Consider the following 26,122-nt stretch of genomic DNA (forward strand, 5'->3'; position numbering starts at 1 on the left):
AATATTTTTTTCTGCATAAGCTCTCTTGATTGGCTAGAAATAACAACTGTAATCTATTTGAAACTAAATTTGTAGTTTTAACTAAGCACTGAATTCTTCTTGTGGACGGTAATTTCCTAGACATTGATTTCTGGCCAGAGACGTATCTAGACATGAGATTCTAGCTAGACACGCATGTGAACGCCACTTAAGCTTTTCTGTATCAAGTGTGACCTGGCAATGCTGCTACGAACGCGATACTGGTATCTTAGTTGGCAGCGTGACAGAAGCTTTTTCAAGGATTTAAAGCTCGATTTTAATTAAGCGAAAACCCTATGTTCCCAGTATTTCAACTGCGGGCCTTCTTTAGAATACTGTACCTTCATTGCAGCTTTAACATGAAATAAACTACCAAAACCTACTGAAATATAGCTTGAGCAGTTTGTAGTCAATGCCTCGCTTCCTTTGTGAAGAATTTAAATAATTGGGAGCATAATTATCAGCCAAAGGTGGTTGGAAAACTTACTTCAAATCTATGTATGACTTAGTATGATTGTATATGTATGTATGACTTTAGTATGACGTGTTTTCTTAGCATGACTAAGAAAACACATTTTTTAAAAGGACAATCTTTCAAGTTAATTGAAAGATTGTCGATTAACAATCGACAATCTTTCGATTTCGATTGCTATCGAATTCGATTTTGATTGTTATCGAAAATCTTTTTTCATCTGTTCTTTCGAACAGATAAAGAAAGAAGAATACTTCAAAATTGTGTTTTTTTTGTGATTTTGTTTTTAGGAAGTGGAGAGATGATTATTCTTTTTTCAAGTTATGATATTGCGATGTATACATTAAAACAGTGTTTTGCATTGCCTTATTTAGTTTTAAAGAAAACTTTTCGTCATTATAAAAAAAAAAAAAATATTAATGGCCATTTCGCAATAGGTTGGACATTGCATGGACTTTCAAAGACTATAGCCACAAACAAGACCCTAAGCAAACCTTCCAACAGGTAACAAGCCCTATTCTTTCACAACAGGCGAACCCTGTTGTGAAACGTGGAACTCTGTTCTGCAGAACCCCTGGAAAAAATTGTCCATAACAATTTTTTATAAAGAATTTATGAAATTTTTCGTTGAACTGGGCCATCTTTCCTTAAAATATTTGCTCACGCGTGCATACTATAAAATATCAACCGCTAAAATTTTTAACATATCACAGCGTGTTTCGACCAATCAGCAAAAAAGACACTGCTAAATTTCCTCAGATTTTTCTCATATTACATTGGCTTAAAGCTTATACTTTTAGTCAACTTGACTTATGTCCCATCCGTCCTTGAAGGTCGTTTTGGGGCCTCTTCTTTAACCAGTTCATTGATGTGCCTCCTGTAGGTACTTCTTTTGTCGGCCAGGCGGCAGAGTTGTGGCAGGTTGTAAGGTGAAAAGTTTTCTTTCCATCTCTTCGGAGGGCGACCTCTGGGTCGAGAACCGTGTGCTCGTACATCAAATGCTATCTTCTGGAGACGAGTGCTAGCCATGCGTTGTGTATGTCCAAGCCATTTGAGTTGTTTTCGTTTTTTTTTTGTCCAGTATTGCAAATTTGACTTTCAGATTATGGAGAAGCTTGGAGTTGGAGATTCTGTCATGAAAGGTGATACCAGCGATGCGTCGTAGGGATTTGGTTTCAAAGGCAGCTAAGCGGCGTTGATCGTCTGTTTTAAGCGTCCAAGATTCACAGACATAGATGGCGATCGGAATAATAAGGAAGTAGAAGAGTCTCGTTTTGAGAGTTGTTGCTAAGTTTTTATTCCTCCAAATGGGCATCAGAACTTTAAAACTGGAGTTTGCAAGTGTCAGGCGTCTCTTGATGTCTTTGAGTTGGTTGTTATCATAAGTAAGTAAGCTCCCAAGGTAGGCGAAGCCTTCCACCCATTCAATGGTACCTTCACTAAGCTGGAGGCTGAGATTTACGTGTGAATCAAATTTGCATGGACAGCGCATGGCTTTCGTTTTTGAGGTATTGATTGCCATCCCGAAAAGGTTGCTGGGTGAGTGAGTGCTCTTAGCCTGAGATTGTAGATCTTGTAGGAACTCGGCTATTAGGACTATGTCATCAGCATATGCCAGTTTTTCTATCACCACTCCTCCGACAAGGACGCCGGGCGGGTTATCTGTGAGTGAAAGGGCTGCAGTTAGGAAGAGATTAAACAGCTCCGGTGATATTAGGCAACCTTGAAGTACTCCGGTAGAGGTTTTGAAGCTCTCGGTAAGTCCCTCTCCAGTCATGACGCGGCATCTGAACTTCTTATACATGTCTTTGATCAGCGAGATCAGGTTGGATGGGATGTCAAAGTGAAGAAGGATGTGCCATAGACCTTCTCTCCATATCCGATCAAAAGCTTGTTTAGACTCTATGAAAAGGAGGTAGATGCTGCGGCCACGATCACTAAACTTTTTCATAATCTGCCGAACAGTGAATATCTGATCAATTGTTGATCTATTAAGTCGGAAGCCGGCTTGGCCTTCCGGAATGACCAGTGAGGAAATGGCTCGTATGCGCCCGAGCATGACTCTGGTGAGGATTTTTGCTGCGTGGCTGGTAAGACTTATTGGGCGGTAGTTGTCGCAGACAGCTTTAGAGCCTTTCTTATGCAGGGGAATTATCGTGGCTTCGCACCAGGGTGAGGGAAGTGACATTTATCCCAAGCAGCTGTGGCAATTTTGTGGTAAAGGTCAAGGAGTGGTCTGTTGTTTACTTTCAGCAGTTCAGGCGGCATTCCATCGGGGCTGGCAGCTTTGTTTGTTCTCAAGTCTCTGATAGCTGCTTCTATTTCAGAGTAAAGATGGGGAGGACTTGGATTTGTAGAGGTTATAGGGAAAGTATTCAGAATTGTTGGGTCGGGGTGGATGTCCAGATTCAGTTTATTTTAAAAATAGTTTTTTCATCGAGAGCGGATTCCGTCTGTGGATTGTATTTGGTTTCAATGTTCGTCGAGAAGGGAGAACGCTTGTATGTCCTTCTTTTTGGCGAAGTCCCGCACTCTTCTATACATGTACTGGGGGTCTTCTTTTTTAAAGGCCAATTCACATTGATCACACATGTCTTTAATAAAAGCACGAAGAGCACGTCTGATGGATTTCTCAACAGCTCGTTTGAGTTGCTTGTACCGGTCCCTACTTTCTTTATCTTGCTTGTTCGTGAGTTGGCGCTTTTCGTCGTAGAGTGAAATGATCTCGTCTATTATCCAAGGTTTCTGAATGTTTTTTTTGGGTACCCAGTGTGGAATGAGCGACATCACATATGATATTTGTGCTGCTAGTCACCAGGTTGTCAATATATTCCTTAGACAGAATAGGTGGAGATCTCGACGTGAGCTCCGAAATTTTTTCAGATCGACTGGTGATATAGGTCATACGTGTGTTTTCGTCTTTTAGTAGATCTAATCAACACTTGTAGCTTTTCTGAGATATCTCTGAAGTTATTTTAAGTCTTGTTTTGGACTTAGATATGGGAAGTAAGCGATCGCTTTCAAAGTCACGTCCATGTATCGTGACCCTGCGTGGGGCGGGCGTCTTCCAATGTCTAGACTCGAGGAGATAGTCCATTAAGTTTTTCTGTCCAACGAAGTCCGGATTGTCTTGCAATCAGATCTGTGCTTAAACAGTGTGTTTGTAATTATTAAATCGCTGTCTCTGTAGAATTCTATAAGGCGTTCTCCTCTTCTGTTCTTTTTTCCATGTCCAAATTTGCCCATTACATCTTCGTGTCCTGTGTGGTTGTTTCCGACGATGGCGTTGAAGTCACCAATGACAAAGATTATGTCCTTTTTAGGAACAGAATCAACCAGACTTTGAAGCTGGAGATAGAAGTTTTCAGACTCTTCGTCGTATCTTCTGGAGTCCGGAGCGTATGCTTGAATAATTGTGAGGTTGGTGGGTAAACCTTTTAGGTGGATCATGATGATCTGTTCCGTGAGCGGGTTTACGGATATTAAAGATTTTCTGGCTTTATTAGACAATGGGAAACCTACACCTTGTCGATGTTTCTTATCATTACGTCCCGAAAGTAGAAGGGTAACATCTCCATGTTTCTCTTCACCAGAGACTGGAAGATGGGTTTTGGCGAGACCAAGAACGTCCCAGCTGTACAATTGTATCTCTCTTAGGAGTAGGTCTATTTCTCCTTGTTTAGCGAGGGTTCTAGTGTTGAGGGTACCTATTGACATAGTTACTTTTGGAAAAACAAAAGCCTCTAGGGCTGGAGTTGTCAACGTAGATATGTTCACGCGATTCACGGTTGTCGAGTCGTCGGCTGCCCCGGACGCGGTATCTCTTAACGCATTATCGTCGGTTACCCCGGACGCGGTAGCACTGGTTCTCATATTTGATCTCTTCTTCGTATTCATGTTCATCATTAAAATTAAAGAAGGGGTTTCTTGGCTGGCTTTCGGGACAGCGGTAAGCCACTCCTCTCTGTCCCTAGCAGGGGCCGACTGTATCTATTACCGATAGTGCGCCCTTTTGGTGTCCTGCAACACCAGCAATTTAACCCATTGCTGGGGGAAGAATTTGTGACTGACGGGGCGTATCGATACACCGATGGGCCCTAACCGGTGCACATTAGAGGGGTCGTCCTCCTCCTCCGTCTGAATTTAAGGCCCCCATACGAAAGTGCTCCGGCTCTGTTTCAAGACCCCCAGAGACTGGGTCCCCCTTGGTCCGCGCCTCACTACCCTTGAGGTATCCTACATATCTGCAGGGCGTTCCCCTATCCGCCACCTGGGGACGCGCTGAGTGGCCTGGGGCAGGCCCCACTGAGAACTCTAAAGTTCTCAGTAGTTCTCTTTTAGTCAACTACCAATAGAAAACAAGCTGTTAAATAAAGCGAAAACACAAGATAATATTAAGAATATATACAATAAGCTTATCAAAGAAAGAATTGCAATAAAATTGAAAAGAAAACACTTTCAGATAAAAAACAAACGTGAATAAGAAGACAACTCAAAGAACATGGTTTCTAGGCTTGAGCATCTAGTATCGTGCATACACTTAAATTCAACTCCGAATACCTCATGTTCTAGTGTATGATTTCAAAGAAGGGGTTTACTTCTAGTGTTATTTTTTCCTATGCTTAATAAAATGATTTGTCAAAAATCCATACTTTATTTTAAAGAAATTTAAGAAAACTCTAAATCTTTTGATTATGTATTTATAAATATGCTTCGGTTTTGCGGACTTTTAAAAAAAAGGTCATTTTAAAAATTCATGAAACAGGAAGTTTTTCTCTAGCACAAATTCTTTGATAAATCTTACCATGAACATATTAACAAACATACGAAACCCTTACACAATGACAAACACAAAGGCTTTTCCATCAGTATGACTTATTTGATGAGATGATAACCTAGAATTTGAAGCAAAACGTTTCTTGCATATCTCACATTCGAAAGGTATTTCTCCAGTGTGACTTCTTTGATGAATAAATAGATAAGCTTTTCGGTAGAATGCTTTCTTGCATATATTACATTCAAAGAGTTTTTCTCCAGTATGAGTTCTTTTGTGATAAGATAAACTGTAACTTGAAGTAAAACATTTCTTACATGTACCACATTCAAAAGGTTTTTCTCCAGTATGAGTTTTTTTGTGATAAGATAAACTGGAACTTGAAGTAAAACATTTCTTACATATATGACATTCAAAAGGTTTTTCTCCAGTATGAGTTCTTTGATGATCAGATAAACGGGAACTTGAAGTAAAACATTTCTTACCTATACCACATTCAAAAGGTTTTTCTCCAGTATGAATTCTTTGATGACTAAATAGTTCGGCTTTTCGGCCGAATGTTTTCTCACACATATCACATTCGAAAGGTTTTTCCCCAGTATGAGATCTTTGATGAATAAATTGATTGGCTTTTTGGTTGAATGTTTTGTCACATATATTACATTCAAAAGGTTTTTCTCCGGTATGAGTTCTCTGGTGAAGAAACAGATGGGCTTTTTGGCGGAATGTTTTCTCACATGCATTACATTCAAAAGGTTTTTCTCCGGTATGAGTTTTTTTGTGACGAGACAAAAGGGAACTTGAAGTAAAAGATTTGTTACATTTACCACATTCAAAAGGTTTATCTCCAGTATGAGTTCTTTGATGAAGAAATAAGTTGGCTTTTTGGTAGAAGGTTTTCTCACATACATTACATTCAAAAGGTTTCTCTCCAGTGTGAGTTCTTTGATGACTAGATAAATCGGCACTTGTAGTAAAACATTTCTTACATATATCACATTCGAAAGGTTTTTCTCCGGTATGAGTTCTGTGGTGACGAGATAAATGGGAACTTGTAGTAAAAGGTTTGTCACATACATTACATTCAAAAAGTTTTTCTCCGGTATGAGTTCTGTGATGACGGGACAAACTGGCACTTGTAGTAAAACGTTTGTAACATACATCACATTCGAAAGTTTTATTTCCAGAATGAGAAACCTCCTGTTTTGCCATATCATTTTCTGCAAATACATAAATGTGACTTGGTATATTATTTTGACTATTCAAATTCATTTCTTTTTTTAGACATATTCTTGTAAGATCAGGCATGCTACGAAATCCCCAATCTTGTTTGCCCATATCATTGTCAGAGGACGCTGCAGCAGGGAGAACTAAAATAATATAAAATTGACTCAAAATCTGAAAGACTTGTATTTTTTAGCCCTTTTTTAATTTACCACATAACTCAGCTTTTAACGTTTTTAGTCTTACAGAATTATTATAAAGTTAATATCAATGACTCTTCCATTGTTATTTAATTTATAAAGCTAATTTGAGTCATTATTCTTACAACAGTTCGAATTCTTTATTTCTTTCTTTATTCAATAATTTAGAATTCTGGTTGTACATAAGTTTATTTTCAGATGGGTTTTATTTTAATTGTACTGTAATATCAATGAACTATACTAACCCCGTAGTTTCTTCAAATAGCTTAATTAAATTTATCGATTGGCCATTGTTTACATAATACAACATTTCAAATAATTCAACACTATATACGAAGAGTATGTTAAAAATGGTAAAAGCAATCAAGAATTTTTCTTCTTTAATAAATGGGGACATGTGAACATTCCAATATAGAACTATAAAATCAACAACATTTCTTTTGCAAATAGAAGAGGAAGAAGATTTTGCCAATGTAAATGGAAGTTCTATTTAGGCAATATTAAAGAAGAAAATTTACAACTCAAGGCTTTGGAATGAACCAAGTAATCGAACCAGCTATCGAAGACAAATCTAGTGAATGAACCGGACGTAATAAATTTGTTCTGTATAAATATGTTAGTTTTAATTTTAATGCTTGAGTACATCTGGTGATGACGATTCCTGTATATGTGGTTGAAATATTCAGAACTTTGTACGTTTCCGCTGTCTAATAAATGGACTTACCCCCATTTGAACATTTGTTTGTTTGACTTTATAAGCACGTCCCAATTACTAAAATGAGAAACCTGTCAGTGATTACACCACTGAAGGAAGAATTCAGGAAGAGTTCTGCAGGAAGAGAAGAGAACAGGAAGAGAACTGTCAGTGATCACACCACTGCAGGAAGAATTCAGGAAGAGTTCTGCAGGAACAGAACTACAGAAAGAGTTCTGCCTCAGAGAAGAATACAAGCATATGTTAATCAACATTTTGCATACCAGAAAACTTTTAATAAACCACACCTTATGAATTCTGAATCATCTTTCCGGAATCTTTATCTAAAGGAGTTTATAGAGTGATCTTCTCATTGAATGGCTACTTTCCCATTTAGACTCCCCACCATTAGAGATGGTTCACGTTTAGTGGCAAACGGGCATTTTGATACAGAATAAAACCTGCTTTTCAGCCTAAGAAGTTCAGCCATCTTTTGAAAATTTTGTGAAAATCCGTTTTCCCAATTATATGGATGCTTATGCTGATGATTTTAAAGCTTCAAAAGCTGGTGCAGCTGCCTGCATACCCGACCCAAACCTGAATATTTTTGCCCCCTTCCGATTAATACATCAGTACTTTCTGCTGAGTTATTTGTTGTACGACTTGCAATAGATGCTCTGAATGGTCTGGAGACCTCTTCAAAGAACATACTGCTTCTGTCAGATTCTGTTTCATCACTGTATATTTTAAGCCAAATAAATTAGCATGGTGATGATCATGACCTGAAAGGTATACGCCAAAAGATCGGTTATCTGTTTTCAACCAGACGTTCTATTGCATCTCATCATATTCCTAGCCATAGAGAAATCAAATATAATGAAATTATATAAAATTTGCTAAAAAGGCAACAGATAACCCTCCCCAATAAATGTAAGTACTATGAATTTTTTTGAGAGGCTGTTAGATCTAAAAAAAAAATGCTCATCATAGTTCTTTGAATCCTCCTTTCCAGTCTAAGGATTTAATTATTCTCTATGATAAGTTAAAAGCTGAAACTATTTTTTTAATGATGATCTTTTTAAAAGTTAAATCCACAACAATCCCTTTGCATAAATTGCCATTGGACATCGGAAAACACTCAGCATGTTCTTGTTGAATTTGATCCATAGTTTTACAGGTTGATAATATTCGAACGGTTTGTAGTAATGAACTGTACGTAAGGAGCAACGCGGTTCAATAGTAAGTGAAACTCCAAGAAACAGTCTTCAAAACAATAGATATATCTAAAGAATTACATTTTTGGGTTCACTGGATTTTGATGTTTATTCAAAATATATAATATTAATCAAGTTTAATGTTACCTATTAAGAGTTACATGCCTGTGAAAATTTGCACAATTTCTGAAAAAAGAGGTGAAACACCCCCAAAAGATCAAGTGAAATAAAATCGATGAAAATAACACTATCACATTCAGCAAATCAGAGAACCCTACTGTAGAGGTTTCTCGCTCCTATATACAAAAAAAAGCAAAAATTGAAACTATTTTACTTAATGGATGAGGTTCTAAGAGACTGAGAAATTACTGTCATCAATTGCAAATCCCTAAGCAGATATTTTTAGAATATATTTAGGATCATCCAATAATTAGTGCAAGCATTCCAGTAAATTCAAGCAGGAATCAACAGACTTCGGGTCTAACAGACCCGAAGGGGTTGACACAAAGAAGGGGTTGATCCCCTTTTGGAATCTACAGACCTCGGAAACATACAGAAGAAGAAGATTTTAAAATAACCCTTTATGATTGAGCCCCATGAAAATTATCCACTTCTTTAGAGACATTGTTGCATTAGAAATAAGCGAAACTAAGGTGTTTTAAGAAGAGAATGATTAAAATACGGAAATTTTACATTGCTATAGTGTTGAGGCATATATGTCATAAAGGTATATTATTTTTATTACGTATAGCTAAATCCATATTAAAAAAAATTGTAAAAGAATTTCAATGAGTTCCAAAAGTGAGAAAAAGTCTCAAATTTGATTAGGTTTGTCCGTTTATTCAGGACCTTAATTGAGATTCAAACTATTATGTCTTAATAATAAAAACCTCTGGGATTATTATTTACTAAATATTTTTTATCTTCACATTTTGGATTTTTTCAGATAAAACTTCTTAGTTGGGACATGCAAAAATTCAGAAAATCGGGATATCTGAAGCATACCTTTGTCCCCGTCAATGTTGTCCAACTCCAGTTTAATATGGTCAGCATTATGTTGACAATGTCCAGAAATGCCAGGAGAAACAGTAAAAAGTTTGGCTTCATGTTCCATTAATAGCATAGGATATGTGCTTTCAAAAATATCTTTATTATCATTTGAGGATATATCTTCAGCTTCTAAAAAAACGAGAGTAAAAATTGAATAAAATGTTCACAACAAAACAAGACGGTTAGTCATATAACAATTAAAATGCCACACAATTTTTATACGGTAGTTCGTGGAAGAGTGAAGGTACGGTAAACTGATCCTCCCACCATCTAGGCAATTGGTAAATATATAAAAAAGATAAAGAACAATAGATTTGGATAAGAAACAATATTACACGGATAGTGGCCAAATATCATAGGTTCTGTCAAAAAGTTTCTACATCACGGTTTAAGTCATAGCTGCTTTCTAGTAAAGAGCCAAACACCTTTACTGACAGAAAGCTTAAGACTTACTTAGAAAAAAACTGTCTAATTAGAAGAATATAGCAGTTGAAGATGATTAGTGAGTCACAACTCAGGTGACTATGCTGACTGGTAAGAATGCCGACTATTATTTTGGTTTATGTTAATAGTAAAATTTATATGCAAGATGATTCTATGGGATTTTTAAAAAGAGCTAGAAAACCCTGCTTGCACTGAATGGCACTGATTCGGAATGGGAAGAGCAAAATTGATACACAAACCATCCTATTAATATCTATTAGGTTGAAAGCACTTAGGCGGAGGTTTAAAATCTCTAGTCTCCACTACTCAGGTCACTATGGTGACTGGTAAGAATGCCGACTATTATTTTGGTTTATGTTAATGGGAAAAATTTATAAGCAAAATGATTTAATGGAATTATTCAAAAGAGCTAGAAAACCCTGCTGGCACTGAATGGGACTGGGAAGAGAACAATTGATACACAAACCATCCCATTAATATCTATTAGGTTGAAAGCCATTGTGTGAAGGTTTAAAATCTCTATTCTCGACTATCAGATTCTTTTAGAAGATGAAAACTACAATATACGTTTTGAGAGAAACAGCCAAATCTCCAAAAAAGTATTCCAAAAAGGTGTTCCCACTGAAACAAACAATTTTGTGACAGGACTACCGCTGTAACTTAATTGTGGCCACAAATGAAAAGAATTGACACCAAATAGAAATAAAACTACACAACTGAATTCATCATTGTCTAAACCATGTACAAGAGATTTGCAGTCGCCCTACTCCCCCGCTTTAAAAACAAGAAATTATTTTTTCTCTTGTTGATTGTTTCCTTTCGCAGCGATAGTGGCCACAAATGAAAAGGATTTGACATTAAATAAAAATAAAACTAAACTATTGAATTCATCATTGTCCAAAACCACGTACAAGAGATTTGCAGTCGCCCTACTCCCGCGCTTTAAAAAGAAGAAAATCTTTTTTATCTTGTTGATTGTTTCCTTTTGTGGCGACTGTTGCCACTAATGATAAATAACTGGCATCAAATAAAAATAAAACTACACAACTGAATTCATCATTGTCTAAAACCATGTACAAGAGATTTACAGTCGCCCTCCTCCCCTCCTTCAAAGATAAGGAAATCATTTTTATCTTGTTGATTGTTTCTTTTTGTGGTAATTGTGGCCACAAATGAAAATAATTGACATCAAATAGAAATAAAACTACACAACTGAGTTCATCATTGTCTAAAACCATGTAGAAGAGATTTTCAGTCGCCCTCCTTCCCCACTATAAAATAAGAAAATCATTTTTATCTTGTTGATTGGCTCCTTTTGTGGCGATTGTGGCCACAAATGAAAAAGAATTGACATCAAATAGAAATAAAACTACACAACTGAATTCATAATTTTCAAAAACCATGTACACGAGATTTGCAGTCGCCCTACTCCCCCGATTTAAAAGTAATAAAATAATTTTTATCTTGTTGATTGTTTCCTTTTGTGGATATTGTGGCAACAAATGAAAAATAATAGACATCAAATAGAAATAAAACTACACAACTGAATTCATCATTATCTAGAACCATGTACACGAGATTTGCAGTCGCCCTCCTCCCCCTCTTTAAAAATAAGGAAATAATATTCATCGTGTTGATTTATTAATTTTGTGGTAATTGTGTACACGAATGAAAAGAAAGAAAACATTATATACATATAACTAAACAAATGAGTTCAAAATAGTATAAAACCATATACACTATATTTGCAGTCGCCCTACTCCCCCACTTTAAAAATAAGTAAATAACTTTTATCTTCTTGATTGATTCCTTTTGTGTAGAGTGTGGCCACAAATGAAAAAGAATAGACATAAAATAGAAATAAAACTACACAACTGAACTCATAATTGTCTAAAACCGTGTACAAGAAATTTTTAGTCACCCTCCTTCCCTACTTTAAAAATGAGAAAATCATTTTTATCTTGTTGATTGTTTCGTTTTGTGGCGATTGTGGCCATAATTGAAAAAGAATTGACATCTAATAGAAATAAAACTACACAACTGAAATCATAATTGTCTAAAACCATGTACAATAGATTTTTAGTCACCCTCCTCCCCCGCTATAAAAATAAGAAAATCATTTTTATCTTGTTGATTGTTTCCTTTTGTGGCCACAAATGAAAAAGAATTGACATCAAATAGCAATAAAGCTACACAATTGAAATCATAATTGTCTAAAACCATCTACAAGAGATTTTTAGTTGCCCACCTCCCAAAGATCAAAAAATAAGAAAATAATTTTTATCTTGTTGATTGTTTCCTTTTGTGGCGATTGTGGCCACAAATGAAAAAGAATTGATATCAAATAGAAATAAAACTACACAACTGAAATCATAATTGTCTAAAACCATGTACAAGAGATTTTTAGTCGCCCTCCTCCCCTGCTATAAAAATAAGAAAATCATTTTTAGTCTTGTTGATTGTTTCCTTTTGTGGCGATTGTGGACAAAAATTAAAAAGAATCGAAATCAACCAGCAATAAAGCTACACACTTGAAATCACTAGTATCTAAAACAATTTCCAATGGTTTTTTAGTCGCCCTCCGCCCCCGCTCTAAAAATAAGAAAATCTTTCATATCTTGTTGATCGTTTCATTTTGTGTCGATTGTGGCCAAAAATGAAAAAGAATGGACATCAAATAGAAATGAAACTACATAATTAAAATAATAATTATCTAAAACAATGTACAAGGATTTTTTATTCGCTCTCCTCTCCTACTATAAAAACACGAAAATCATTTTTAGCTTGTTGATCGTTTCCTTTTGTGGCGATATAGGCCTATAAGCTTTTGCTGTCAGCAAATTTGTTATGTTTATTTTAGAGCTGAACTCTTTTTTAAGGAGATGGACTCTTCAACTAAGTTTATCTCATAAACGTCTTAGATGATGTATCCTCTGTTACATTTCCTGATTGGACCTATAGCTGCAACCAAGGAAAGAGGAAACCTTAGCAAGTAGTATACAAAATTTTAAAGTGCGTTTTCTACATAAATGTATGCTACATTGAAAACACTTTTTCTTACTGATTCAGAAACTCAAACCATTATTCAGATTAAATAGAATAGAAGATAGATACAATTTAAATAGTTTTTTTTTTTAACTTTAACAAAAGAGTCTTATAAGCCTCTGAAGTCAAATCAATAGAAAAACCTAAAAAAAAAACTGAACTGGTGACTTGGAGGCCCTACCTTGAATAACAGGAAAAACCCTGTTAACAGGAAATAACAGGGATGTATATCCTGTTTTTTTTTCTAGAAACGATTTCGTCAAAACAACAGGTTTGAAGTATCAGAAGAAAACTGATTTGAATGGCGATGGCAATCTTTAATGCCCTTATTAAGTAAAGACTGTGACACAGCTAAAAGGTTAGGGAATCGAGATCCTAAGATATCCAGACCCTTATTAGAGAAACCATGCGTAAAGGGCCGAGGGGGAGACGAGTCTGACACTATTGTTTATTTTATTTAAAAAAAGGAGTAATTTTACAAGTAATGTACAGAATGTCTTTAAACTAAATCAAACTATTCTTGTATAGGAGCGAATTTAAAAACCCCACCCCATACAGAAAGCTTACAGTAAAATGTAGAATATGCTTTATCAAAAGCATAATTAGTATCTAAAACATTTCGATACTTCAGAATAAAGAGTGGGAGAGCTAGGGGAAAGTGTGGTAACGTGATTCTTTATGGTATTTAGGTGGTGTAGTCGTAGTAGATGCCTTTATTCTCCCTTTATAGGGGATATAAACTATGGCCCTAGGGTAATTAAACTTTGGTAGCGTGCCTTAGGCTATGACCAGACTAATAAGGTGTACCAACTGGGTATGTTCGAGGGGCTAAAGGTAGATCGTAGAGAGGTTGGCTATAACACAATACTTTTATTCAATTTACATATAATAATACTAGATAAATATTTTCTACTGAGACTGGCTGTCCCAAGTAGACCACAAGTCTCAGAAAACTACAATAATACATAATAGGATTCTTAGACACTTCCAATGATCCGACAAGATTCCAAGGTATTTCTAAAAACAATGGACCAGAGGTCAGTCGGGCATAAAGTTAGTATCAGTCTCCCCCTTCCCATAAAATGTATCTTTTATACATTTTTATCAACCACACCTTCCTTTACCCAGCCGACGCAGTAGCTAGGAAGTGGTGATTTCTCAATTTCCCATTAAGTCAAAACTTGGCAGGATATATACCTTATCTTAATAAAAAGTGGTAATTCTAAACTTTGTATTTGCATCTTAATATATTTATACTAAATTCCAAAATTGACTTAATTAGAAAGGCTTTAACACAATACTCTCCATTTAAAGAAGAATTGTCCCAATTCTCAATATTTTACTTTTAAAACAACTTAATTTTGTTTACAGCTATTATGCTGCCATCTTTGGGTCATTATGTTCATATATCCTCAATGGGTTTCCTTAGGGTCATTTTTCTGGTACTATATAGGCCATGTTTTTCTTTTTGAAGGATTTCAATTTAAATTCATCATTGTTTCTCTTTTTCTCTGTCTCTAGGACTGAAAAATACTCTTTTTACCCTTTTTCATATGCATCTACTGTTTTAGCTTGACCCGAAGCGGCTTAAGCATTATATTAGTGGTTCTGCTTCAATTAGATTTAAAGTTATATTCAAAATGTTTATAAATTATTTGAGTTTAAATTTAATTCCCATTACAATTTAATTTGTCTGTGTGATGTGGTTGATATACCGTTTATTTTTGATTTTAGAAATGCCTTGGATAAATTACACATAACATTTTTGGTTTTTAAATTTTCACATATTTTTCCAGCACAAAGCATTTTCACATATTTCAATAATATAAGCCATTTGGGCTATGTAGCACATTCTCTAGGCCAAACTTAAGTTCTGAATTTATCTCACTTTCAGATGAATTTGTAGTAAAGTCTGTAATACTGCTATAGTTTCCAAAATATCAGTTGATCAGGTATGGTTTGGGTTCTGATGGTATGAGATGTTAGTATCAGGATACATTTGAAGTGGCTATATATATATATATATATATATATATATATATATATATATATATATATATATATATATGTATATATATATATATATATATATATATATATATATATATATATATATATATATATATATATATATATATATATATATATATATATATATATATATATATATATATATATATATATATATATATATATATATATATATATATATATATATATATATATATATATATGGGAAAATTTGGCCCATCCTTATAGGAAAAATCTAAATTTGCCAACTAGTTGACTTATAGCTTCACCCTAGCAAAAATTAATTTTTCCAACTAGTTGACTAACAACTTCTCCCCAGCAACACTTAAATTTACCAACTAGCTGGAAAGAATTATTGTCCCAGAAACCAATTCATTTTCCAACTAGTTGACTAATAATAGTTAGAATTTATTCTGAACAACATAAAATATGTTAATAATATAGGTTTCTTTTTCAAATTTAATTATCATTATTATAACTATTGTGTTCTACTTCTGTCTCTCTCCCTGTCTCCGTCTTAATGGGAGATTTATTTTGAGTTATATATTGGGCTTTGAAGCCAGGGATTTTTTGTTTTAATTCCCAGGATAATTAATCTTATACCTTGTCCTAAAAGTTAGATTGAAAACACACTTATAGAAAGAGGAAACTTTTAGTTCTGTGGTTTTAAGACTTTTTACTCCTGAATTAAGTTTGTTTGATTTACCTTAACTGCATTTGATTTACCTGTGTTTTCCCATCTTAGGCAACACTCTGCAAGATAGTCTTACCCCAGGTTCACTAAGATGCAATTTCATGTAAAAATTCACATTTTTGTGCAACCTGCCAAGTTCCATTCATTGTCTGATGCCCATTTCTGCAGTTATATATATAAATATATATATATATATATATATATATATATATATATATATATATATATATATATATATATATATATATATATTTATATCTATATTCACTTATAGAAGGAAAAGACTTTTAGTTCTGTGGCTTCAAGACTATTTACTCATGAATTCAGTTTGTTTGATTTACCTTAGCTGCAGTACATTTGTTAAAAGTACATACTGCCAATATTTGTTGGACTGGCAATACTATGTTTCTTGTTTTCTCTTTATGTCACATCATTAGTTAGGAAATTATTCTGAGGAAAAATTACTTGCCACATAGATGGCTAACAAAAGTCTTTATAGGGTAAGTTTGTTTCTAGCTAGTTGTATAAAGAAAGTATTGCAGGAGAAAAGTTGCTAGTCAACTAGTTGGAAAATAATTGTTTTCTGGGGCAATGTTTCTTTCCAGCTAGTTGGTAAAAGTAAGTTCTGCTGGGGAGAAGTTATTAGTTGAGTAGCTGGAAAAATTAAGTTTTGCTGGGGAGAAGTTAATAGTCAACTAGTTGGAAAAATTAATTAAAAATTCTAAAAATGAGACAAAATTATTCCTCCAGAAAAGAAACACAGACAGATAAATGAAGGAAAATATACAATTTATGTCCATTAAATGCAAGAAAGAAATGAACAAAACTTCAAATATGCATCCGTTTTCCTTAAACAGACAGGAGAAATAACACTTGAAGCTTTGACAAATTCAATCTCACTTTTGGGACCAGGTATAAGACTAATTATCCTGGAAATTAATACAAAAAATCCCTGGCTTCAAAGCCCAATATATAACTCAAAATAAATCTCCCATTAAGAGGGAGACAGGGAGAGAGACAGAAGTAATAACACAATAGTGATAAATAAATTTGAAAGAACCCTATAATATTAACATATTTTTTATTGTTAACATATTTTATGCAAATTGTGTTTCTGATATAAATGGGAGGCACTTTTAAACTTTACCCCCCCCCCCCTAATTTATAAAAAAAAACCCTGAATTGGCATATATAGGGGGGGGGCTAAAATCCATTCCCGATAGAAATGATTTCTATATTTGTAATCAGCATAAAAAAAGGCATTGAGCGGTATACTCACTTTATGCAAAAGTCAATAATATGATTTGGGAGATATTTACCAAATATATACCCCTACCCCCCTAATTTGCAAATATGTACCAAGAATTGCATCCTCAATCTAAATATAACATCCATTTGCATCATAAATGAACTTTACACCCATATTAGCCATGTGGTGGATGTCCCAATGCCTTTTTTATGTTGTCTGAATATAATAACCTAATCTTTTTTTTTTACTGCAAATTCAATTTGATCTAACCTTACCCAAATATATAGCCCATATTATACATTTACTGGTTAATTGGTTTTATAAATAATTATGCTAACAGGAAATTGAACTGATTACCAGGATTGAACATTTGGTACATTGAACATTTACCAGTAAATTGAACTGATGGTGACAAAACTGAGAATCAATAAATGCATGAGAAATGTATAATATGGGCTACATATTTGGGTAAGGGCTACATAATTGAATTTGCAATAAAAAATAGATAAGGCTATTATATTCAGACAACATAAAAAAGGCATTCACATTATTTGTAGGTCATTTAAGTGAACTGCTCAATATTTAATAAGTTATGTAAAATAACATAATTTAGTAACGTAAAATAACAATATTTAACTACACCAAAATTTAATAAGTAAATATAATAAGTAAATATAAAAATTTAATAAGTAAATAAGTAAAATATCAATATTTAACTACACCAAAATTTACCTGTTTGCATTTATTTAAAAGACTAGCCTATTTATAAACATTGTTGAATAGGGAACTGAAACAATTTTTAATTGTTTCTTAGGCTAGTTAAGGATGCAAATCATTCAGGGTGATTACCAAACTTTGTGTTTACATTAGAAAGGGACAGAGAAGCTTACTCAATTAAATTTAAACCCTTGATCTAGGGTTCAAGCCAAGGCCTTGCTTCTTCTTCTTCTAATTCACAGCAGGCGGTCAATTCAGTTAGTACTATTTAGCCCTTTTCTTTTTGCTTCACTCTGTGGGCTACAGAGCTACTGGCTTGGTCGTCTCTTATTTATTAGATATTCTCAGATATCTTTCACTAGATCTTTTGACTCAAGGAGTTCAAATATAAGATGATAGATATTGATTTGAAGCCACTTCAAATGTATCCTGATACTAACATCTCATACCATCAGAACCCAAACCATACCTGATCAACTGATATTTTGGAAACTATAGCAGTATTACAGACTTTACTACAAATTCATCTGAAAGTGAGATAAATTCAGAACTTAAGTTTGGCCTAGAGAATGTGCTACATAGCCCAAATGGCTTATATTATTGAAATATGTGAAAATGCTTTGTGCTGGAAAAATATGTGAAAATTTAAAAAGCAAAAATATTATGTGTAATTTATCCAAGGCATTTCTAAAATCAAAAATAAACGGTATATCAACCACATCACACAGACAAATTAAATTGTAATGGGAATTAAATTTAAACTCAAATAATTTATAAACATTTTGAATATAACTTTAAATCTAATTGAAGCAGAACCACTAATATAATGCTTAAGCCACTTCGGGTCAAGCTAAAACAGTAGATGCATATGAAAAAAGGGTAAAAAGAGTATTTTTCAGTCCTAGAGACAGAGAAAAAGAGAAACAATGATGAATTTAAATTGAAATCCTTCAAAAAGAAAAACATGGCCTATATAGGACCAGAAAAATGACCCTAAGGAAACCCATTGAGGATATATGAACATAATGAGCCAAAGATGGCAGCATAATAGCTGTAAACAAAATTAAGTTGTTTTCTTCTTCTTCTATTTAACAGCAGGCGGGCTTTTCAGTAAAACTATTTAGCCCTTTTCCTTCTGCTTCACTCTGTGGGCTAGAGAGCTACTGGCTTGATTGCTTCATATTTATTAGATATATTCAGATATCTTTCAGCAGATCTTTCGACTCTAGGAGTTCAAATATAAGATGATAGATGTCGATTTCTATGCTCTGTGTGCAGGTATAGTTGGCTAGGCTCTTGGCTGATAGTGGGATTTTGTGGTGTTTGAAGTATTTTAACAGTTTAGAAAGCAAGGTATGCTGTGCAGACGTCAGCATATTACATTCAAATAGGCAATGGTCAATTGTTTCATTATTCATATTACAATGCCTGCAAAGAGGTGACAGGGGAATTGAACCACTTTAATTAGAAATCTTATATGAGAATGCAAGGAAATTTAGTCCATTTTTTCCAGAACTAATTCTATGATAAATTTTAGAAAGATACTTTTTGGGAAAGGGGAAAAGGATAGGATTAATCTTATTAAAATTAATATCTGATAGTCTCCATCGGTAAATATCTCTAATTGGGATTGGTCTCCCACTTGGCTGGTCAATATTTATAGCATTTCTTGCTATTTCATCAACCTGATGATTACCACTTATGCCAGAGTGGCTAGGAATGTACTGGAAGTAAGTGTTTATGCCACTTGAAGCAAGATTATCAATAATACTGAGACAATGATAAGTGTCAATGTCCAACTTATATTGAGGAGCTGAGGCCAGCAATTCAAGGCTTGATAAAGAGTCGGAATAGATGATAATATTATTCAAATTTTCAATCAATGATTGGTTTTGCTTAAGGTGTTCTAATGCCATGATTATGGCATTTAACTCAGCAGACATTATAGATAAATTATTAAATAATCTCTCGCCCATTGCAATTTTCAGGTGAGGAAGGAAAACACCACTTGCAACCTTCTCATTCATTTTTGACCCATCAACAAACATTTGGAAGTGATTTTTATAGGTAATTGTATTAAGTTCTGCAAATTTTTTCTGAACAAAAGCAATGGGGGTTAAATCTTTATTCCATTTTGAAAATTCAGTATTTATTATGGGAGATGACCAATTCCATGGAGGGGATTGGGGGAAAGTAGGTGCAATAGACTTTGCTGGTACAGGGAACTTCTTTTGAATATTGGCATACTCATCTGCAATACCTCTATACATGGCTGGATTTCTTAACCAATTATGTAATGTGTGTGAGCTATTTGATTCAATTTTTGTAAGATGTTTTATCAAGAGAAAGCTACGTCTATCTTTTATTGTTGTTAATCCACTCTCCATAAGCAGAAACGTGGTGCTTGTGGGTTTCCTAAGACCAAATATGAGACGTATTATATCATTTTGTGTTGTTTAAATTTTTTGCATCTGGGTCTTTGCACATGCACCATATACAATGAGCCCATAATCAAGATGGGGTCTTATATGTGATTTATAAAACTGGAGTAAGGTTTTCTCCTTACAACCCCAGGGTGTGGAAAGAAGTCTTTTTAGTATATTTGCTTTTCTATAACATTTTTTTATTGTGTTTGAAATGTGGAGGTGGAAATTAAGTTTTTGGTCAAGCATGAGACCTAGGTAATTAATATTATTATCTTCTGGAATAGTTGTTTTATTTAGAGTTAGTTTTGCATTAACATGATTCGCTTCCTGTGAAATTGGATTATTTTTGACTTGGTGGGTGCAATGGGTAAATCTGAATGTTGAGAGAATTTTTCAAACTGGAAATGTGACTTTTGCAGATTTGACTGTGCTATCTGAAAGGTGTTGCCAGATGACCATAGCACCAGATCATCAGCATATTGTAGATTCTTGTGGGGTAGGTTCATGTCCCAAAGATATAGGGCAAATAGGAGGCAACTGAGGACTGCTCCCTGAGGTAGGCCTTTGGATATTGTCTTTTGGGGTGAAGAGGCTGAACCAACACAAACAATGAAACTTCGCACTTCTATGAAGGATTTAATAAAGGATACTAGCTTGGGAGGTACTCCAAGGTTTGCAAGTTTATTTAAAAGGATTTGGTGGTTCACATTGTCATATGCTCCTTCAAAATCAAGGAAAGCTGCCACTAGGATATTATTTTTTGAGAAAGATTCATTTATTGCATTTGTTAGCAAAATGAAAGCATCTGTTGAGGAGTGGTATTTCCTGAATCCAGTTTGAGTGTGTGGGATCATGTTATTTTTCTCAACAAACCAGAGGAGTCTGTGATAAATCATTTTCTCCATTATTTTCCCCATCACAGGTGCAATCATTATGGGCCTATAAGACTCAGGGTTATCTTTTGGTTTATTTTTCTTTAGGATTGGTAGGAGGGACGAACATTTCCATATATTGGGGAACCTAGAGGATGCCCAAGCGTGATTATAACAATTTAGCAGTTCTTGTTTGTATAAAGGTGTGAGATTCTTTATCCATGTAGGGTGTATATTGTCATAGCTGCTGCTAGTTTTGGACCTAATATGATGTATTGCATTATTCAATTCCTGGATTGAAAATGGATTAGTTATGTACTCGGATCCTGGGCGTGGTTGGTAACTAGGGTTCATAGGAATTGTGGACAGATTGCTTTGATTGTTTGATGTTAGCTTATTAACAAAAAGAGTTGCAAATAGGTTAGCCTTTTCAATATCATTATCATAATGGGTATTATTATGTATAAGTTCATACAGGAGTGGGTTGGGAGAAGTCTTTTTCCCACATATGTGGCTTATGACTTTATGTATAATTGGCTCATGCGTTTCTCTGGAGAGATTATTTGCAAAATTATTCCAGTATTTATATTTAGCATCTATTATAGTCCTTTTTAGACTAGATTCTGTTTGTAATTTTTTTAAATATGTAGTAGGTGTTGGTTTTTTTATGAATTCTGTCCTAGCTGCCTTTTTTATCTTCCATTTATTTAGGCACTCATTTTTCAACCATGCTTTAGGACTTTTTTTAGTGAATGTTTTCTTAGGTGTTGTAATGGGGATATCATTATTTTCTTTATTTATTATTTAAGATGTCAAGGATTCATCATGTGTGTCAACTTTTGTGTTAGAACTGCATGAACTTTTGGTGAAACTTGTAATTTCATCATTTAGCTTATTTTGGAAAATAGACCAATTTGCTTTAGTGTTGATATATTTGGAGGTATGAGATGAAGTTTCAGCAGGTTCATTTAGGGAGCAAACTATAGCAAAGTGGTCTGTACACAGACTATCAATTTTATTTATGTAAATTTTGTTCAAAAAATTTAAAGACACAATTTGTAGGTCAATTGTGGAGAATTTGGCACTTTTGGGGTTAAAATATGTATTTAGGTTTGGAGGGGTAGCAACAGCTAATTCATTATTATTTGAAGTCATATGCTCAATAAATTTACCAGCTTTATTTGCTGGTTTATTCCCCCACAAAAGGCTGTGGGCATTGAAATCACCAAATATAATGATTTTTTTTAAAATATTATAATTATTTATATAATTAAAGAAATCCTTGGCATCTGAAGTTTGGCCATTAGGGTTATAAAAGCTTATTATGTAGTTTTTTAAATTATTCAGCCAAACACTTATACCAATTACATCAACATCATTTTCAAAATCTGGAAAATTGATGCCACAAAATTTTATATTATTATTAACTAATAAAGCTACACCACCTCCTTTTCTCTCTGAAGATCTATCCTTTCTCAGGATAGTGTATCCCAGAGACTTAATTTGTTGATTTTGGGTTAAATGAGTTTCCTGGAGGCAAGCAATATTAATGGAATTATTTTTCATAAATGATATTAGTTCATTTAGCTTATTTTCTGTCAGTGATCTTACATTCCATTGGAGTATTGATAAATGTTGTGTTGTTGATTTATTCTTCATATGACTGTATATCAATGTTCAGCTTTGTTAAAAGTAACGCAAGATCTTTTTTTGCTTGAATGAGAAGATAATCTGGGATGTAGATTTTAGCCAATTCTGCAATAGTTTTAGTTTTCTGTAGTTGATGTATGTTCATGGCCTGAACTGCATTACAGTTTAGAATGAATAAGTATATATTTCGGGAGTGCATTTAATGTAGTGCATCCTGTGTGGTTGTTAAGGGATTGATTCCTGGTAGTGTGTCTGTTTTGTTTCTTTTTTGGAGAGGGAGGGACTGGCTGGCCTCATCTCACCGGAAAACGAGGCTTGCTGACTTGGTGATTCCTTCTGATAGGGATTTGAGCTAGGAGGCTTAGAAGATATTGTTTTATATGGGGTGCTTGGTGCATTTGGGGCATTTGACTTGGGGTTTTTTGTTGGTTTCATTACAGTCTTTATTTGGTATTGTTGGGCAGCATTTGCTTCCATTGCTTCAAACGGTTATGGGATGGCCTTTTCTGTTGATATTTGGAGTGTTAGAGCTCTTTTATTGTATGCAGGGCATAATGATTTATTTGTAGATTCATGTGGACCTTTGCAATTGATGCATGTAAGCTGGGTGTTTTTGCAAGTTGTCAGCTCTTTAGGATGGAAAGATTTACAATTACTACACTCTTGGAGAATTTCATTGCATTTGTTTGTCGTGTGTCCCAGTTTGAAACACTTCTGACACTGAATAGGCTTAGGCTTGTATTCCTTGTGTGGTTTGATTTGCCCAAAGTGGAATAATTTTTCTGGGACATCAATTTTATCCTTTAGTGTGAATAAGAAGGATCTACTAGTTTTTAGGCCAGTAGAGTTAGGTTTTCCAAGTTGGGTAACATCCTCAACTGGGATTGTGTTTCCAGCCCTATCTGAGAGGCCTTCTTTTAACTCCTGAGTAGATATCTCTGGGGGAACATTATAAACTACAATTTTTGTTGGTGATTTTTTTGGGTTCCAATTAGATGCAATAATTGGGATATTCAGAAGGGATTTAAGGTTAATTATTGTATCTGCTGATTTCTGATCTTCTACAGCTATAAGCAGAGATCCATCACGGTTAATGTTAAGAGAGAACATTGATTTTAGCAATTTAAAAATTGCAACTCTTATTGCAGTGATCATTTTTATTTTAAAGGGGGTAGTGGGTGTAATTTTAAGGTAAATTCGTAAGTTTTTGGAGGGAGGATATTGGGCAGGGAGAGGGGAAATGCTTTTAATTGGGGAGATTTTTTTCCTTTTTTTAGAGCTTCTAGATAGGACCTCTTGAAACCCATTATCATCATTTATGGTTGCATTAGGACCTACAGTTATCATTGTCCTATTCTCCGAATCGGAGCCATCATTAGAACTTTCAGATAATGTGCTTGACCAGCCAGGATGGGTATCTTTCACTATGGAATTTGATTTGGGATCTGGGGGGATGTTTTTTTTGGAGGACTTCTGAACATTGCCTATTGGAAAAAGCTTTAAGCACAAATATAAAACTAAAATAAGAAGGGAAAATAGATGATATCAAACCGTCTGCACTATGCTATGGGAAGGATAAACACCACAGTATAGCCCTGAGGATGACTTGAGCAGGATAGGTTTGGTACAACTACTGATTAGAAGCGATAATAATCAAGAAAATATATTTGCTGAATAATACAATTTGTAATGATAAAATAATTTGATAATAATATAATTTGTAATGTTTTAAAAGTAAAATATTGAGAATTGGGACAATTCTTCTTTAAATGTAGAGTATTGTGTTAAAGCCTTTCTAATTAAGTCAATTTTGGAATTTAGTATAAATATATTAAGAAGCAAATACAAAGTTTAGAATTATCACTTTTTATTAAGATAAGGAATATACCCTGCCAAGTTTCTGATTAACGGGAAGTTGAGAAATCCCCACTTCCTAGCTATTGCGTCGGTTGGTTAAAGGAAAGTGTGGTTGATAAAAACGTATAAATGATACATTTTATCGGAAGAGGGAGACTAATACTAACTTTATGCCAGACTGACCTCTGGTCCATTGTTTTTAGAAATACCTTGGAATCTTGTCGGATCATTGGAAGTGTCTAAGTATCCTATTATGTATTATTGTAGTTTTCCGAGGCTTGTGGTCTACTTGTGACAGCCAGTCCCAGTAGAAAATATATGTCTGGTATTATTATATGTTAATTGAATAAAAGTATTGTGTTATAGCCAACCTCTCTGCAATCTACCTTAAGCCCCTCGAACATACCCAGCTGGTACGCCTCATTAGTCCGGTCATAGCCTAAGGCATGCTACCAAAGTTTAATTACCTTAGGGCCATAGTTTATCTCCCCTGTAAAGGAGAAAAAAGGCATCTACTACGACTACACCACCTAAATACCATAAAGAATCACGTTACCACACTTTCACCTAGCTGTCCCACTCTTTATTCTGAAGTATCGAAATGTTTTAGATACTAATTATGCTTTTGATAAAGCATATTCTACATTTTACTGTAAGCTTTCTGTATGGGGTGGGGTTTTTAAATTCGCTCCTATACAAGAATAGTTTGATTTTGTTTAAAGACATTATGTACATTTCTTGTAAAATTACTCCTTTTTTTAAATAAAATAAACAATAGTGTCAGACTCGTCTCCCCCTCGGCCCTTTACGCATGGTTTCTCTAATAAGGGTCTGGATATCTTAGGATCTCGATTCCCTAACCTTTTAGCTGTGTCACAGTCTTTACTTAATAAGGGCATTAAAGATCGCCATTGCCATTCAAATCAGTTTTCTTCCGATACTTCAACAAGACCACATGTAAATATATAGACTCAGACATACAAACCTACAAAGACAGGCACTGGGACAAGCAAACACCCGCCCAGACACATAGATAAAGGGAGTGAGAGAGAAAAAATACATATAAATAGACATACAAACCAACAAAGACAGCCATTGGGACAATCAATCACACTCCCAGACACATAGGCAACGAGAGTTAGAGAGACAAAAACAGATAAAACTATATAGCGAAACACAAAAAAAACGAGAAAGACAGACAATGGGACAACCAAACACCACCCAAGATGCATATGCAAAGAGAGTAAGAAAGACAAAAACACATTTATAAAAATAAATTCAGACATACGAACCAACGAAGAGAGGTAGTGAGACGAACAAACACTAGCCAAGATGTATAGTTAAAGAGAGCGAGAGACGAAAAAACAAATACAAATATATAAGTTCAGACATAAAAACCGACAAAGACACATACTGGGACAAGCAAACACAATCCCAGACATACAGTCAAAGAGAGGGAGATACAAAAAAACGTAGACAAACACATATATT

General features: G+C 34.5%; 4 protein-coding genes across 7 annotated transcripts in view; 1 reads left to right on the forward strand and 3 right to left on the reverse strand.

Annotated features, from left to right (window-relative positions):
- LOC148945739 (RILP-like protein homolog) overlaps window positions 1-18,027 on the reverse strand; it is a 139,035-nt gene extending 121,008 nt beyond the window's left edge. For both annotated transcript variants that reach the window (XM_089098155.1, XM_089098158.1), the window contains exon 1: window positions 18,000-18,027. The gene's annotated coding sequence lies outside the window, so the exon portion shown is untranslated. The remainder of the gene's footprint in view (window positions 1-17,999) is intronic.
- On the reverse strand, window positions 3,587-4,387 carry LOC148945741 (protein CFDP2-like). The gene has a single exon (XM_089097504.1). It carries the CDS (start codon window positions 4,385-4,387, stop codon window positions 3,587-3,589), a length of 801 nt encoding a protein of 266 aa, XP_088953630.1.
- Window positions 4,725-26,122, reverse strand: part of LOC148945742 (uncharacterized) — a 382,959-nt gene continuing 361,561 nt past the window's right edge. Inside the window, exons 1-3 of one of the 3 annotated variants that reach the window (XM_089098152.1) lie at window positions 18,000-18,149; window positions 9,602-9,775; window positions 4,725-6,634 (exon numbers count right to left, since the gene is read on the reverse strand). In XM_089098152.1, the coding sequence (XP_088954278.1) occupies window positions 5,325-6,634; window positions 9,602-9,719 (1,428 nt within the window). In that variant the 5' untranslated portion in view covers window positions 9,720-9,775; window positions 18,000-18,149 and the 3' untranslated portion in view covers window positions 4,725-5,324. Of the gene's footprint in view, window positions 6,635-9,601; window positions 9,776-14,478; window positions 14,500-17,999; window positions 18,150-26,122 lie in introns of those variants that run through there. The other 2 variants (XM_089098154.1, XM_089098153.1) reach the window with 2 other exon arrangements.
- LOC148945743 (uncharacterized) overlaps window positions 20,381-26,122 on the forward strand; it is an 89,267-nt gene continuing 83,525 nt past the window's right edge. The window contains exon 1 of the mRNA XM_089097505.1: window positions 20,381-20,507. The gene's annotated coding sequence lies outside the window, so the exon portion shown is untranslated. The remainder of the gene's footprint in view (window positions 20,508-26,122) is intronic.

This window comes from Artemia sp. Qi Xiang Cuo, chromosome 12 (genome assembly GCF_049724085.1).
Source record: "Artemia sp. Qi Xiang Cuo chromosome 12, ASM4972408v1, whole genome shotgun sequence".
NCBI lineage: Eukaryota > Metazoa > Arthropoda > Branchiopoda > Anostraca > Artemiidae > Artemia > Artemia sp. Qi Xiang Cuo.

Coding starts and splice junctions, on each gene's coding strand:
- LOC148945741 (XM_089097504.1), bottom strand. CDS start 4,387: ATGAATACGAAGAAGAGATCAAATATGAGAACCAGTGCTACCGCGTCC.